At 32.2% G+C, this 15,963-nt stretch overlaps 1 protein-coding gene across 2 annotated transcripts in view; it reads right to left on the bottom strand.

Moving 5' to 3' along the window:
• kibra (WW and C2 domain containing protein kibra) overlaps nucleotides 1-15,963 on the bottom strand; it is a 186,296-nt gene that overhangs the window by 21,671 nt on the left and 148,662 nt on the right. Inside the window, exons 20-21 of one of the 2 annotated variants that reach the window (XM_035361929.2) lie at nucleotides 12,297-12,370; nucleotides 6,691-6,806 (exon numbers count right to left, since the gene is read on the bottom strand). In XM_035361929.2, the coding sequence (XP_035217820.1) occupies nucleotides 6,691-6,806; nucleotides 12,297-12,370 (190 nt within the window). The remainder of the gene's footprint in view (nucleotides 1-6,690; nucleotides 6,807-12,296; nucleotides 12,371-15,963) is intronic. The other variant, XM_085808659.1, reaches the window with a different exon arrangement.

Raw genomic sequence — 15,963 nt, 5'->3', positions numbered from 1 at the left:
TACCGTAGCAATATTATTAAAGCAATATAGAATACATCACTTGCTTTAAGTACTGGCAAAAACAATGGTAATGGTTAGGTCAATTCAATTGTGACTTCAATTGTGACATATAGCAAAGGCAAGAATAACTATTTCACTGATGACTTTTAGAAGGTACTAGCAATACTGAGGAGCATAGTTTTAATCACATTAATGAATATTTGCTAAGCACAGTTTTAGTATAAAAAAATTGCTAATCATTCTTTTAAGACAACTGCAGTAACATGTTGGGAAATTAAAAAAGGCAACAGCATCAATCTGTAGCAACCAGTAATACCTGAAGTCAGCTCCTATATACAGCTGCAAAAACAGCTATTCAACATCTAGTCACCTAATATTTAGAAATGTTGTTTTACTGATACATGTTTTATTGATTTAAGAAATCTGATGTGTACTTCACATGACTTCCTTGTATGGAATATTATATTATATGCATTTTTTCTTGCATTTCATTTAAACTTATTGGATTGAATTAAATCTACTTCGCCGACAGTGCATAAACCACAACAGAATAAATGCATTCTTTAAAATTCACTCTAGTATTTGTTTACCATAGCTACACTTTGGCGCTAGATTCACTTAACAGTATTATATTTCGTTCATATTATAACTCATAATGCACAAAATTTATATCATTTAAAGTATAGAATTATCTAATCGTGGCCACATGTTCTATTCAAATACTATAATAAAGCTAGAACGATGTATAAAAGAAAGTAAGCAAACAAAAAAGAAACAGTTTTTCACAGATGATTGAGTATTTCTCATTCAATTAATTCAGCTCTCACTTTGCGAGAAGGCAAAAATAAATAAAAACTCAAAATACCTATATTAAAAATTACGAAGTAAATCTTAAACACTTATTTCCTCGAAAAAATTCCAGAGAGGATTAACCCTTTGACATGCGCGATATTATTTTTATAATTTTTTTAACTAAAAACTCTAGAAATTGAATATTATGATCCTAGAGACAAATAATATAACTCTTGCCCATTGTTCTGTAGGTGGTGGTCGCACTGTGAAACCACCGCGCGTCTAGAGCTTTGAAACTTGCCGAGGTAAGTAGGAAAAATAAACTTACCTTTCTCCATGCGCGTTTCTAATAAATGACGAAATTTACGAATTTTAAAAAAATGCATATAGGAATTGCATAATATATAATAGATATATTTTTTTACATTATTTTACAAAGTAAATCTTCAGAAAAAATTTTAAAAATAAACATTTATGTAATTTTTCTATAGCAGTAAAAGTACCTATGTTTGGCTACATGGATTAAAAAAAATCCAATAAAATAAGGATTTTTTTTTTTTTTTTTTAAATTTCAAAGAACAAATATTTTTTGTGACACTGTTCAAAGCATGTTTTATCTTTTTGTACATGCATGCCCACATTGCACGTTTCGCCACATGTATCTTCTATGAGGTTTCTTCCTTGTGCTACAAAATGTACACTGATTGGATCTAAATTTCACTGGTATATATACATCCAGAGTTATTCAGTTTCTTTTCATCTGGCCCATGAAATTTGTGGTTTTTTGTTAATGAGGAGGGGCTTGGTCTTTTTGGCTTTGATACGGATCATTTGTTTCCCATTCATATTTATTTTATTTGTATTTCGTCCCAAAATATTCAGAAAATATTTTTAATTTAAATAAAACTTTATGCGATTTCTATTTTTAATTACAGCAAAGTATATTTACATTAAATTTAAACCACAGGAAACAATTTATAAAATCACAAAATAAAATAACTCTGTGATTTCAAAACCCCTTATCTATATCCGGGTAAAAATAAACATTCCTATTTCAGAAGCAAGCAAATGCCATTGTGAAGAGCAGTGGTTTCAAGGCGCGACCACCGAGCCTAGAGCATTGTGACACGATCTAGTGGTGCAGTGGTCGTGCCCTGAAACCACAAAGCAAATGCCATACATATAGAGGGGTTTTTTTTATATATGGAGTTTAAATATTGCTATTTTTTATTGTTTATGATAGAAATCATGATGAGCGATGAATAACTTTTGAAATTTAAAGTTGTTTATATTAATAAAAAGAAATTATTTTGTCTCATTGAAAACGAATTTTAAAAGGCATTCAATTTGAAGTACTAAGACCTAAAACATGTATGATTCTGCAGTCATTTTATGTTATTTACAGGTAAAAGATCAGTAATCAATTGATTTTCAATCAAAAATTTCGGAAGAAAGAAAAGAAAAAAATTCAAAAATTGGTGGTTTCAGGGCGCGATCCCCACGCGTCAAAGGGTTAAGCATGATTTAATTGGCAATAATAAATTAAGGCATTATCTTTGTTGTTGCGAAGCTAAGTTTCTCTAGATTGGCAACAAATCTACTAGTCTGCTGTTTCAAATGTAAGATTCAAAGGTACAGATGTACTAAAGGCATAAAAACTTTAACCGGAAGATAAAAACAACATAAGTCAATCATTTTTAAAGCAAAAAATGTGCAATTTACAAACATATAAGAGTAAAGAAACTGAGATCACTGAGCCGGGTAACAGAGTGGATATACATAAAAATATATTTATATACGTTTGGTGCGGCCGATTGCAACCAAAATACGAGGTGCACATCTACATGTTATAGCAGACCTATATACAAAATTTCAACGTTCTGAGGCTACTCGTTTTTGAGTTATGCTAGATTACGTACAAACATACGTTCGTAGAGACGGGACGAAAAATTCTCTTGAGAATTAATTTTAAAGCAATTTTATAATTATTTTGGAGGAAAAGAGTCTTTTATTCTGTTCTTACGTACAGATATCACACAAAAACATCATTAAATTGCATTCGATAGCGGTCAAAATGGATATTTTCATTGAAATATGCTGCCTGAAACTTTTCACGATTACAATACTTCCTTTTTACTTCGTACAAGGAAGTAAAAACATACAAAACAAAACAAAAAAAAAAAAAAACACAGATTGCCAGCAAATTAAAAGGCAAAATATTAAAAATTCGAGAATACTGTAGTAAGACATAACTTTCTATTTTAAAGAGTGAAACAAAACGCATTGAAAAAATTACAATCACCTACTATCAAATTATATTCCCTGCTTTTAAAGCACTTTTATTTATAACAGTAAAAATTAATTTTTATATTCATAAACTGAGGACTGAGCTAGAACTTTTAATAAATTTGTTCGATTCAAAATACCAAAAGTAATTTCTGAAGATGCAGATGTCAGTCTGACATCTATTTTATTTCCGGAGTGTATTAAAAAGTTAAGGAAATAAAAAATAATTAATGGTTAGGGCAGACACGAGGTTGCATTTTTTTAAATGCTCATTTGAATGGATTTAAAATTATTAGTTTAACCCTTTGCGACACGCATATTTAAAATATATTTTAATCTTTAAAAAAATGCCTTAGAATAAGTCAGATGGACTTACTTAAGTGCCTTTAAGGCTTGAAAAAAATTCTGCGCTTTTATTTTTTACGGTGGAAGGTGGGATACCGTTTGTCCCACCATGCAACTAGCACATGTCTTACAGCATATTGGTGTATAGCAGGGAAAAAAAAATTTTATGTGGAATGAATAAACAAAATAAAGCGTGCATTCTAAAATATTCATAATAAACACACTAAAATGCATTTTGTACTTATTGCATATATGCATGACTTGTAAAATTTTGCATATGCACATTTTGCATACATATATTTAATATTTTTAAATTTTAGGAACAAAAGAAAATATTTTCTTGAATATTATTTTAAGATTAAAATTTGATACTCGTACATATGATACTAAATAAAATATTAAAATTGGCACTTGATTCAAAAACATTTATATATGATTAAAATTGAAAAAAAGTCATTTTTCATGAAACTTTGAAAAACATGTTTTTTCATTCTTTTGTAAGCATAGAGGCACTTCACATGTTTCACACACCCAAAATGTTTGTCGTTCTTCTTTCGATATGCTGCAATATGCACATCTTCTCCTGCTCGTTCTCTTTGGCGTTTTACTTACATTTTTTAGTCTCTTTTCTGGTTGTACGAAAGCGTTTTTAATTTTTATTTGAACTGGGGATTTCAGTTTTCTTTCAGCTGTTTCTTGCCTGCAATTGCCATTAGACCTTTTATAACTGAGAGAAGAAAATCTTTCATTGTTTTTACATCATGATCAGGTTCGCGAACAAACTTAAATAGAATAAATGCGTTTACTATACTCGCATCTAAAAAGTAAAATAAAAAAAAATCATGTGCCACCATTTTTTGCTTTTGCGGTCTATTTCATATAGTCCTTTCAGTTGATCAATCAGTCGACATATCCCATATTCTTAGTATATGACATAATGCTGTTTGGGCACAGTACTTTTTTTTTGTCTTTCCATCTAGTTCTTTTCTATTAATTTCTTTCATTTCAGTTGCCTTTTCCAAGCAAGACAGGATAGAAACGGATCTTTTATCCTTCCATTTTATGCAATAAATTGAATCATCGCTAACTGAAAAGTCTATATATTCTCTTGACATAAATTTGTCTTTTAAATTTTTGAGTAGATACTTCCGATCCATATTTACAGTGCCACATGCATAGATGAGTCTATCTTTAAAAAGCGAAACAAATTATAACTACTTCCTTTTCTTCTTCAGCAATAACTTCAACCTCAGTTATTCTTTCTTGGATTTCAATTTCATCTGAATCAGAATTGACATCTGAAGCATTTGAGTCGCAATCGGATGGCAATTCAGCAAAAAAATCCAAAGCTTCCTGAGTTGTTAATTTTTTTCTAGACATTTTAGCACATCAGAGCATACAACGGATGTAAAAGCGAGCGCAATCACGAAAAAAAAAAAAAAAGATGCAAAAAAGAAAAGAAAAATAATTGTGAGTGCTGCCATCTATTGAGCGGAAATTCAAGTGTGTGGTGGGACAAATTTTAACCCACTTATTTCAACTGCAAAATTAATGTTATAAAATATTGAATCCAATTAAGATTTTTGAAAATAAAATACCTTTGAATATTAAAAAGAATCATACATATCATAAATTGTATACCAAAATTTTTAAAATATTGAAAAATGCGAGATACATGGATATCACTTTTGTGATCCTATTTTGAATATTTTTTGCTTATAAACTTAAGCCCTGGTATAGTAGTAACATCTACTGAGAAAAATAATAACTAAAATAGATTATTTTTAAAAGATTAGAAAATTTCTAACGGAAATTGCTAACTGAGAAAATAAATATTAATTAGGTGGGACATATATTGACCCACCATGCCGCAAAGGGTTAATCAAACAAGATGACATAAAAATTATTAAAGCCAAAATATTAAATAGTTGTTTATGAAATAATGAAACATTTTTTTATCTTTGAAAATCCAAATTTTTTTTTTGGGGGGGGAACATTTCTTCTAATAAGCAAGTTATTTAAACTGTTTCCTTTTTTGTACAAATATTTTTCTTTAATTTTACAGACAGACATAATTTCATTATCAATTACAGACTTCTATTTCTCCAAGTTCAGTAACTGCCATGTTGAGATTTTCAACTTAACTATCAATTGAAAGCTCATTCTCAAAAAACCTTTTTTTTTTTTTCCTTCTTTTCCATTAGTAGCGATATTTTCTGGATTTAAAGCCATACTACAGATTTCAAAGTCCACTACTTGATTGGGGCATTGTCATCGCAATGAAAAATTTGTTATACCAGCTTCACTTATTAGCACTTTTATACATTTCTTCAAGAATTCTAATAACTGGAAAATTTTGCTTTCTAAAATCTACACCAAAATAATGTTGCTCCTTTGCCTAATTGTAACATCTCACTTTATAAAACTCAAATTGTACTGCCATTTGCTCTTGCCGCTATATAAAGCAAGTGTCATATGCTTTCACTTTGCAGATCCTGCTTCAGTTCTAGAAATAAACTTCTTTTGACATAATTGAAAATTCAAACTTTAATTCTGATAAGATAGTTGTAAAATATCCTGCAAAATATAACAAGCTGAATTAGAAAATTACAGAAATGTATAATTTGCTGTGTTACATTATGTTCTTTACATTCATATCTCATTTTTTCTCTCTTCCCAGCTGCTGGGGGGGATCAGAATGAGCAATTGAGGTCTACTGAAGTTCTTAAGAGTCTAATTCTCTACCTTTCCGGCTGTTAGGCCTAACAAAAAACTAGTACGAATAACTATGGTTTAACTGAACTTAAATTCTTATGAATCTAATTCTCTCTCTTCCCAGCTGTTACACTTGAAAGAAAATGGGTATGAGCAATATTCCACTCCAAACAGATATTATGTCTTGGGACTTTACTTATAGTTTAGATAGAAAAATGTTAACTCTCCTCCACAACCTCTCAAGGGCCAAAAGTGCGGTCAATCAATCTCTTGCTATTAGCCACAGTGTGATTCCCCAGCTGGCTGGTATTTGAAAGCCAAATACACGAATGTCAAGAGAGAAAGATGAAAAAAGTGCTTGTTGTCTGGATACTGGACTTCAAGACTTTGAACTTTGCATCATACATATAATTGATAGATTTCCTTTAATTGATTCATTTCTAAAACATGGTGAATTTTCTCACATGTGGTGGTTCTTAAGTTTAGAAGTCATTTGAATCCAAACTAAAATTAATATATATACCTACAATCACACACATATTTATATCATACCTGAATGAAGTAATATCAGGTTGTTTCTTACGGCTTTTTCTTAGTTTGTATATCTCTCTAGAAGTTTTCTTCAAAAGCTTTTCTATTTTTTTTTCTTCTGAATTAGACTTTGTGACCTAGGAAAAAAAAAAAAAAAAACTTAAAATTATACAATATCTGACTTAATAGAAAATATACAAAAATTGTAACATTTTGACATTGGTGTGATTATAAAATGACTTTTAGAATCAACTGGCGCCCAGATAGTATAGTGGTTAGGGTAGCCTGACTGCGATACCAAAGAATCCCGGAGAAGGCATGGATGTAAAATTGTTTCACAGGAGGTAACGGTGGCCACCTATTAGGTGCCTCCATAATAAAATGGACACCACTTCTGTTCTTAGTAGCGGCCAATGTCGTTATAGGTAAGTGCCCACCATCGGGGGTGGAAAAGAACTTTTGGATCAACTTGTGGAGCAGCAAACATTAGAATGCACAGCAGTTTGCAGAAATAATCAGGAATTTTAGGATTTGACAGCTATGCATTTTAAAAGTGAAATACTACACACTTAAAATAAGAAATCTGTATGCTGAATGGCTATCAAATATTTTTGTAAACAGTGTTTTAATTACTTAAATTTCAACTATAAATAATAAAACATATTACAGAAATTTAAGATTTACATGAAACTGAAAGAATGCAAATATTTTAATACTTTCCAAATTAGCATTCGAAGTCAATCCACATTTATACTTTCCTTCTCCTTCCTCCCTCTTTCTCACACACATAAAGGACCAAACAAAGGGGTTCAAATCATGGCGAACGAGCTAGCTGTTTTTGTGAGTTTTCCCTACATGTAAAGTGCATACAAGCCAGTATCATAAAAATGTGCTCCATGAAGACATTCCTTTGCTCAGGCAGACTGCCCTTAAAACCTTTGCCATACTTAAATAAACCACACAAAGATAAGGAATTAACATGCTCAGTTCCCTCACAAGTCACTCTTTGAGCTTTTAAGAGGTGTGAGATGACATGCTTTGACACTGCACGGACAATAACTTGTATAGGAATACCTCCACTTAATATTACAAGAGTCATAACTTCACGGCTAGTGTCAGGATTTTAGCATTCTGTGTTTTGTTCATCAAGGCAGGTTTTGGTCATAAAAGCCACATTGACATATGTCTGGACTTGGGCAATGAGATCCCTATAATCTATATGCTCAAAGATGCAATTACTAAAACAACAGTTCCAGATAAACTATTCTCAACTCGTATACCAAAAAGGAATGAGATAGAATCTCTAATTGACCTAAATGCAACAGGATCAATTGAATGTTACACAGATGGATCAAAATCCAACTTCACTGGAGATGGAGCTATTATAAGAACCAAGGGATCTGAAGATTTCATTAGATTTCATCTATACCTTGGTAAATTAACAACTGTTTTCCAAGCCGAGGTTCTGGCGATCAATATGGTCACCAGGGAGCTCTTAGCTAAAAATACAGTTGATAAGTATATATATATTCTCTCTGACAGCCAATCAGCCATCCTTGCCCTGGCTAATCGTGTCAAGTTACAAAACTGTGTTTTGAACTGTACTCAAGATCTCAATTCTCTGGCTCAGGCCCATAATACCATTAGTTTAGTCTGGGTCCCAGGTCATTGTGATTTTCCTGGAAATGAACTAGCTGATAAAGTAGCTAAAGATGCTTCGCAACTACCCATGTCTGGCCCAGAACCATTTTATCCAGTTTCATATCAAACTGTTAAAAAAGAAGTAAGAAGCTGGATAAAGAACAAACATGATGATATATGTCTAAACTACCAGACTGAGCTCATTCTAAATTGGTGCTCAGTACACTTAACTTTTCAGGTAAACTCATACACCTCAGTAGAACTCACCTACGCCAGGTAATTCAAATTGTTACTGGACATGTTTATCTAGCTAAGCATCTCCACAAATGTGGTCTTGTCAAATCTCCTCTCTGCCCAGCTTGTGGAGAAGAGGAAACACCTTTTCACTTTCTGGGACGATGTCCGGTGTTTTCTGCCCCTAAAAACAAATTCCTTGGGTTTCCCTATATTACCTTTGATCAAGCCCTTCTATACAAAGGGCTCTCTGGCATAATAGGGTTTCTGATGTATACTAAACACCTACAGGTAAGGTGAATTTGAAACCACAAGAAACAAGCATTGAGATGCCCTATGAGTTCTTTCCCCCCCCTTGAAAAGAAACTATGCAGGGATTTCCCTCTCATAGCTGTTTTTTGGAATATAATTTGAAAATATATATCAAATCTTTATACACTACCTGGCCATTTGGCTTGAGAATGCACCTCTGCCCTCCTTATTTATTTATTTATTTATTTGACTCGACTCTCCATCGCACTCTTGTTTGGTCAAGAATTTGCGTTTGGTGGTTTGGGAAAGATTGAATCGGTTTTCCATCCAACAGGGAAGTTTTCACAATCCAACCGACACCTTGAACTTAGAGATGGGATCTTTTGCTGATACTATAGATTTGGTGTCAGTTTGGGATCTTATCTATTTATTTATTACTTACCTTTTACGGGAGTTACCATTTAAATCCCTTGATTTAAATGATCAAATGGCAGAAGAGTAATGGGCAATATTGCCTAAACTCTTTTCCTTCTTTTCATAAGAAGGAAGCGCCACTATTGTTATGTTATGTTATGTGTTCATCATCAAAGCCTCATGAATTCAAGGGGCTGAAGATCAAATGACCCTTTAGCTCCTCTAATATCAGCTTCAACCTTAACAAATCAGAGGAAGAAAAATACAACTGAAAAATTAAAAGGGCATCAATAATTTAGTCTGCAGATTGTTTCAGACAAAGCAAAAACACAGAACACTCTAAGACTCTAAATAAGAGACACTCTAGCAAGATCCTCCTATACTGAGGACAACTTAACCTCCAAATAATTTATTTCTATACATTCAATATTAATTATCAATTGCTATTGTATTGCAATTGATTGCTTCCCACAAATTTATAATATATGTGCTTTTAGTTCTATATGCAGTAAATAATACACAACCTAACTAGTACACCAATTAGTAACCTACCAATCATAACATGGAGTCACCCCATTAGGCACTAGAGATCACATCAGTGATGATCGAGGATCGAGAAGTGCTTACTGAAATCAAACTATCAGCAACTATTCCAATAGCTAAAACCACAGTTTCTCTGGAAAACTTCCATTACCTTCTGATTCAGTACATTTTAAAATAAATGCTTAATCACTTGCATTTTCAAGTGTGCAGCAAAACTCTTCATATGGATTTTATGATAGAAATTCCTACTACACAAGTATGCCTTTTATACAGCCTGTTTTACTGCACTGGATTTTTAAGGCAATCCAAAGCATTCGTCATCCCAAAACAGAAACTTAAATCCACCTTTCCCAACTAAATTCCTCAAACGGCAGTTGAAAAATCTTGACATCAGATCAAAGCAGCTTCTCCCTCAATAATCTGAAACCAGATATTCATCTCCACTACAAACATTGAAGCACTTAATTATCACTTCCAACAACTTTCACGATTGTGAAATAATGCAAGTGATTGTGTGTACAGCAGAGTACACACAAGTACAGCAGAGTACGAGTCTTGAAAAACATTTGTGTTAAGTGCCTGCTATTTCAGCAAACAAGATGCAAACAAAGAACTGCAATGATGGGAATTGATTTCTTTGCTCCCCTGCATTTTGTCATGACTAAATTAATGTATCAAACAGCTGATCTGTAAAGGCTTACTCATCCTTTTCCCTCAGTGGGGTGCCACTAAAGCAAAACATGCCCCCAATTCTATTGTCTGTCACTTTCAGGAAAAACACACCTTTCGAAAATTGCAGAGTTACAGATTCAAGAAACTGTGACAGATCAGGATTACAAAGTGGTTTTGAAAATACCACCAATCTGGAAATCAAATATCGCTTTATGCCTAATGTAATGTGAAATGGCATTTGATCAAGCTGGCATTATCGGCGATAACACCAAACTTTCGCATACTGTAGCAAATTTAGATATATTTAACATCTCTTCAGATATAATCTTAACACTTCCTGAGAATTACAAATATCTACCTTAAAAAACAGACTATTATTAGGATTTCAAGATTCTGAATTTCAATAAATACTTAAACTCTTATCATATTAAGTGACAAAAGCCTAGTTTTCTTACAAAACAAATTAAAAATTTGACAGCAAGCAAAATACATGATGATTTTCTAAAAAACTTATGGATATTAAGGCTTCCTGTCAATATGCAAGCAGTTTTATTAGCTCCTGATGCAGATACAATTTGTCTAGCCAAATGGCAGATAAGCTTTTGGAAGTCACAAATAACCAACTATTTGCTAAGCATCAAATACTAAGCAAAATACAGTGTTTTCTTAAGCATCAAGCTTAATGAACAAATAAACACAGAATCTCACTAAGCAAGTTGAATGCTTATCCCAAAAACAATACAATCAAAATCCAGGATACTGCAATAACCACAATCTTAAAAAAACAGGCAATGTACTTTGCACACAAATAATGCCAACACTGTTTACTGGTGTCATCAAGAGTTTACAGCTGATGCTTGTATGTTCCTCCATGCCCTTTTCAATCAGAAAAATAAATCCGGCTGCTATTCCAAAAGAAGTCATGGATACTCGAATAGCAACAAGCACTTACAGATTATATATATATATATATATATATATGAGATAAACATACAAACATGCACTTTCTTGTTGATACAGGTAGTGGCATTTCGTTCATTCCTGTGCCACGAGGAAAACATATTAGTGGTACTGCTTTAAAGCTATTTGCTACAAATAACACAAAAATTTAAATGTACGGCATTATGACAGGGAATTTAACTCTTCATTTCAGGCAAAATTTTAAACGGAATTTCATGATTGCTAATGTTTCAATTCTCATAACAGGAGCTGATTTCACTTATTTTGGCTTACCAGGCAAAACACAACTCCGGCTGCTACTGGCTGATTACAGTGCAATATTCAGTTGAATGTTAAGACTGTATCCGAATTTCATAAAATACTTTGATTGTTTCCTAAACTAACTAATTCTGCTATACATAGCAAACAATCTAACGTTCAATATATCAAAACTAAAAGGCAAGCAGTCCATCCCAAAATACCTGTCTTCTTTCCAGTCATTCTTATCACGATTTTCTACTTCATTCATTTGCACTTTGGCAGATGGTTCTGTTGTTAATCTATAGAAACTAGTCCTGAAAAATTTACAAATATAATGCTGATTCCTACTGTTTGACTTCTCCAATAATCATTATTCAGCATGTTATTTTAACCATGAACTATGAACTTAAAACTTTATGGAATCATGCTAGAATGGATTCAAGGACATAACAGTAAGAAGATGTATAATTGAAAGCTAAAGAAAAGCTCTTAATTATACATTCAAACCTATTTTCAGTAAAGTTAATCTTGATTTAATGGTTAACTGTTAGGTCTATTTATACTAAAAATCAATATTAAGGAGGTGGGCAAACAGTAGTAAATATTCAGTTTTCCAATAAATAATACTTTTAGTTGAGATACGATATATTATGCAAATAAGACTGACTTACTCCTTTGCTTACCCCAGCCAAAGCAAGTTGCAGATTTTCATTTTCAGTAACCCAACGAGGCACATCACAGTCACCTACAATAGCAATGAAAAAAATTAATAACAATAAATTGATACCATATTCATACAACATAAATGAAATATGAAAACTTGAAAATTAGATGTTTAATTTTTTTTTTTTTTTTTTTTTTTTTTTTTTAACACCAGCAAGCTTAGATTAACACTGATTTCAACCTAGTTCAGACACTTAATTTCAACTTAACACTTTGACTTAATTTTGTTTGCAGTTTTGTTTCAATATGTTTTGGGACAAATCCCTCATTTCCTAAAAATCAATCAATAATTACTACAATTAAAAAACTCATATAATGCTAGAGAAAACATAAGAATTATCTTTATAACAGGAAACTGATAAAAGCTGAAATTAGTAGATTTCTAATGACAGTTTCCAATTCAACAGAATTTTTAAGTGGAAAATCCTCAGGATTATTCCCTTAACACAACGTAACATCTTTTACTAGCAATGCCTTTGAATTTTTTTATGACAATCTCTAGGTAAAAAAACTTTGTTGCATTTCATTCACTTTTCATCACAACAATTTCAAAGTCTTTACATGGCTTATTTATATGGTAGCAAAAAGGATAAGCAAATGGTTAATTGCACGAGCCGTCTTGTTTATTTTCAATCTGCAAGCTTCCACGTTTTGTGACGATGACACAAATGGAAACAGTTTAATAAAACCGTCAGATCAAACAACAAATTTCCTCAACATCTCTTCAAATGTAATTTCTCAAAGATTTCCATTTCTAAGAAATTGCAGAGTTAGGTCCCATAATTCTTCATTCCTTCTGATTTCTTTATCTATGAAGTTACAAATAGAAACTTGCCATTTAAAAAAGTTTTGCTCAGAAATGGAAGTTGTTCCAAAGAAAAGTTGCCCATCGAATTTTATGTTTACAGGAGTTACACAAGTCACATTAAACTGGTTTGCAAATTTCTAGCATGTTTGAAATGAACTCGAATAAAACTGAAAACGTCTGTAGGGGAACTGAAATATCCTCCACTTATTTATTTATTTATTTATTTTTTTAACAGAGAAAATGTGACAAGCTTACGCTCTAATAGGCATTAGCAATATTTGCACATGCTCAAAAGGTATGAATTATGTATAGAAATTTCTCTCTCTTTTAGAAGTAAAAGTGTTACGTATAAAAAAAAAAAAAACCTGAAACACTTAACGCCTTGCCCACTTTGACCGTACTCATGCCTGTAATCATGCCATACAGAATGCAGGTAATCCGATTTCTTTGTCGCTTTCACTGTTTTGGCAGTATTTTTTCTATTTTTAATATCAAATTAGTCGTATAGATGGTGGTAGTTGTGAACAAAATGTTAATTTGCGAAGTGTATTCTGTTTGCTCTAAAAGCGTCCGCTTTTTCATAAGTTTTGCATTACACTTCGAGTTTTTGTCTTTAGAGTGTTTAGCTTTTAGTATGTGTTTTACAAATTATTTGATAACTTCATTTATATACAAGTAGTGTAAACTAACTGTTGGGTAGAGGTGAGCAAACGTTTTTTCTTATGCACATGCGTATTAATTATGCTGGCGCAGCTGTCTCTTCTCCCGACACATTCGTCATTCGAGTATATGGAGATGGTGAGAAGATATTTGCTGTGTGATGGTCAATATGATTTGCTGTGTGATCTCTTTATTCATTATTCGTGTAAATAAAGTGTGTTGTCCTAAGATGGCTTCTTTACTCTAAATATTGGCCTCTGAAACAACAAATGGTAGCAAAGCATAGTTTTTTAAAGAAGAATTGGATAAAAAATACCAAATCGAAACTGAAACTGTCTTTGGAAGCCAAAAATGGAGAAGTGTAATGTTCCCGAATTAACTGGCGAGAACTATTTTATCTGGGCACTGAAAATTAAAGCTGCCTTATCACTGAAAAGACTTGACTCGATAATTTCGACTATAAAACCAAAAAACTTAGACGAGAAAAATGAAAGATTGTGGAATGAGAAAAACGCTGACGCTGTAGCACATATAAAACTTTCACTATAGGATCAACAGGCGCTTCAGTTCTCCACAGAAGAGAATGCAAAAATTCTTTGGGAAAAAATAAAGTCAACATTTATGGGACAAGCCGAAGATCGAAAAATAGATGCCGGTAGCGAGTTAAAAAATTTAGAAAGTTGCATGAGTCGGCTAATGATTATATCGTATGAGCAAGAGGAATAGCAATTAAGTGCCAATCACTAGGACTAGAAGTATGTCCTCGGGAATTGGTGTTTTACACAGTCCTTGGTCTTCGTGGAAAATTCTCTCAAGTTAGGGAAATTGTAAAAACTCAGCGTGAAAAAACAATTGATGAAGTATTCGAAATACTCCATGAGAAGAGTCTACACACAGTTCAACTAATAGAAAACGACCTGATGGAACCAACGCTGAAGCATTCGTATCAAGGAGGAATAAAAACTATAATCCAAGAATTTGTTACATTTGCCGACGGCCTGGTCCAGGGTTGCCACTCAAACAGGAGAATGAAATTCCCTGACTTTTCCAGGTTTTCCAGGTGTGTTTCAAGAAAATTCCAGTCTATCCGCGTAATGTACATTGGCTGTGCTAAGAGGTAAATTAATTATGGTATTACTTGTATTGTGTAGCAAATTCACTTAATTATTCAATAAATCCCAGAGGACATTTATTCTTAATTATTCTTGGTATACTTTGTTTGATAATTTTGTTTAGTTTTCCACTTAAGAAACTTAATAAAATTTAAGATATATATATTGGATAACAAATGTATGTTTTATTTAATTATTACTCATGATCATCACCAGTTCAACACGAGGCTAATCCGGTCCTTATAAATCACAACGCAATGCTAAATAGTTAGGTTAGATTTTAGGTAAATTTAATTTGCGTGAGGTATGTTCTTAAAACCTTAACACTTGAAAACATAAATATAATTATAATAGTTGTTGTTTTCTCCACTGAAGATTGAGATTAGAATCTTCCCAATCTGCAATAAAATAAGGCTTTTTTTGCAGACATTCTGCAGCTAAACGAGAGAAAGAAATCTATTTTAATAAATTGAGATATTTTATATTTATTTTGCAGCATACATAAGGAAAAAATATGTGCATTAATTTTCGTGATGGTATGTCATTATACTGCTATAATTAATTTCAGGATTATGCCAGAGAAAATTTCCTGAAATTTGGAAATATTATTTACTAATAATAAATAAATTTAGAGGGAAGAAGCAACTTTAACTTATATGAATAACATAAAAATAATTACTTAAAAATTGAATTAGAATAATCATCTATATTTTAGCGAATATAGTTATATTACATGGCTAGCCTAGATGACTGATTACTATTTTTTTATTTTACTGCAAAATGGCAAGGTATTTATTAAAAAGAAAAAAAAAATGGTTTAAAAAGATTTTGCGGTAAAATTCTAGTATACGGTAAGGCTTTGGCACGATTTTGAAAATTGTCGCCAAGACCAAAATGACCTGTTTACTGCGCATCAAGATGTCGCCAAATCCCATTATTATTCTAACCAAAGAACGTCTATGTAAAGAAGAAAAGGTTCCATACAAGTAAAATGCTATTACTCTGCTAGAATGCGGAGGGAAAATTTTCCAAGGG

This window comes from Stegodyphus dumicola, chromosome X1 (genome assembly GCF_044657685.1).
Source record: "Stegodyphus dumicola isolate Sdum_Otavi_A_Nest chromosome X1, ASM4465768v1".
Classification (NCBI taxonomy): Eukaryota; Metazoa; Arthropoda; class Arachnida; order Araneae; family Eresidae; genus Stegodyphus; species Stegodyphus dumicola.
Note: the sequence above shows the minus strand (reverse complement) of the source record. Positions and strands in the feature narration are given on the sequence as shown.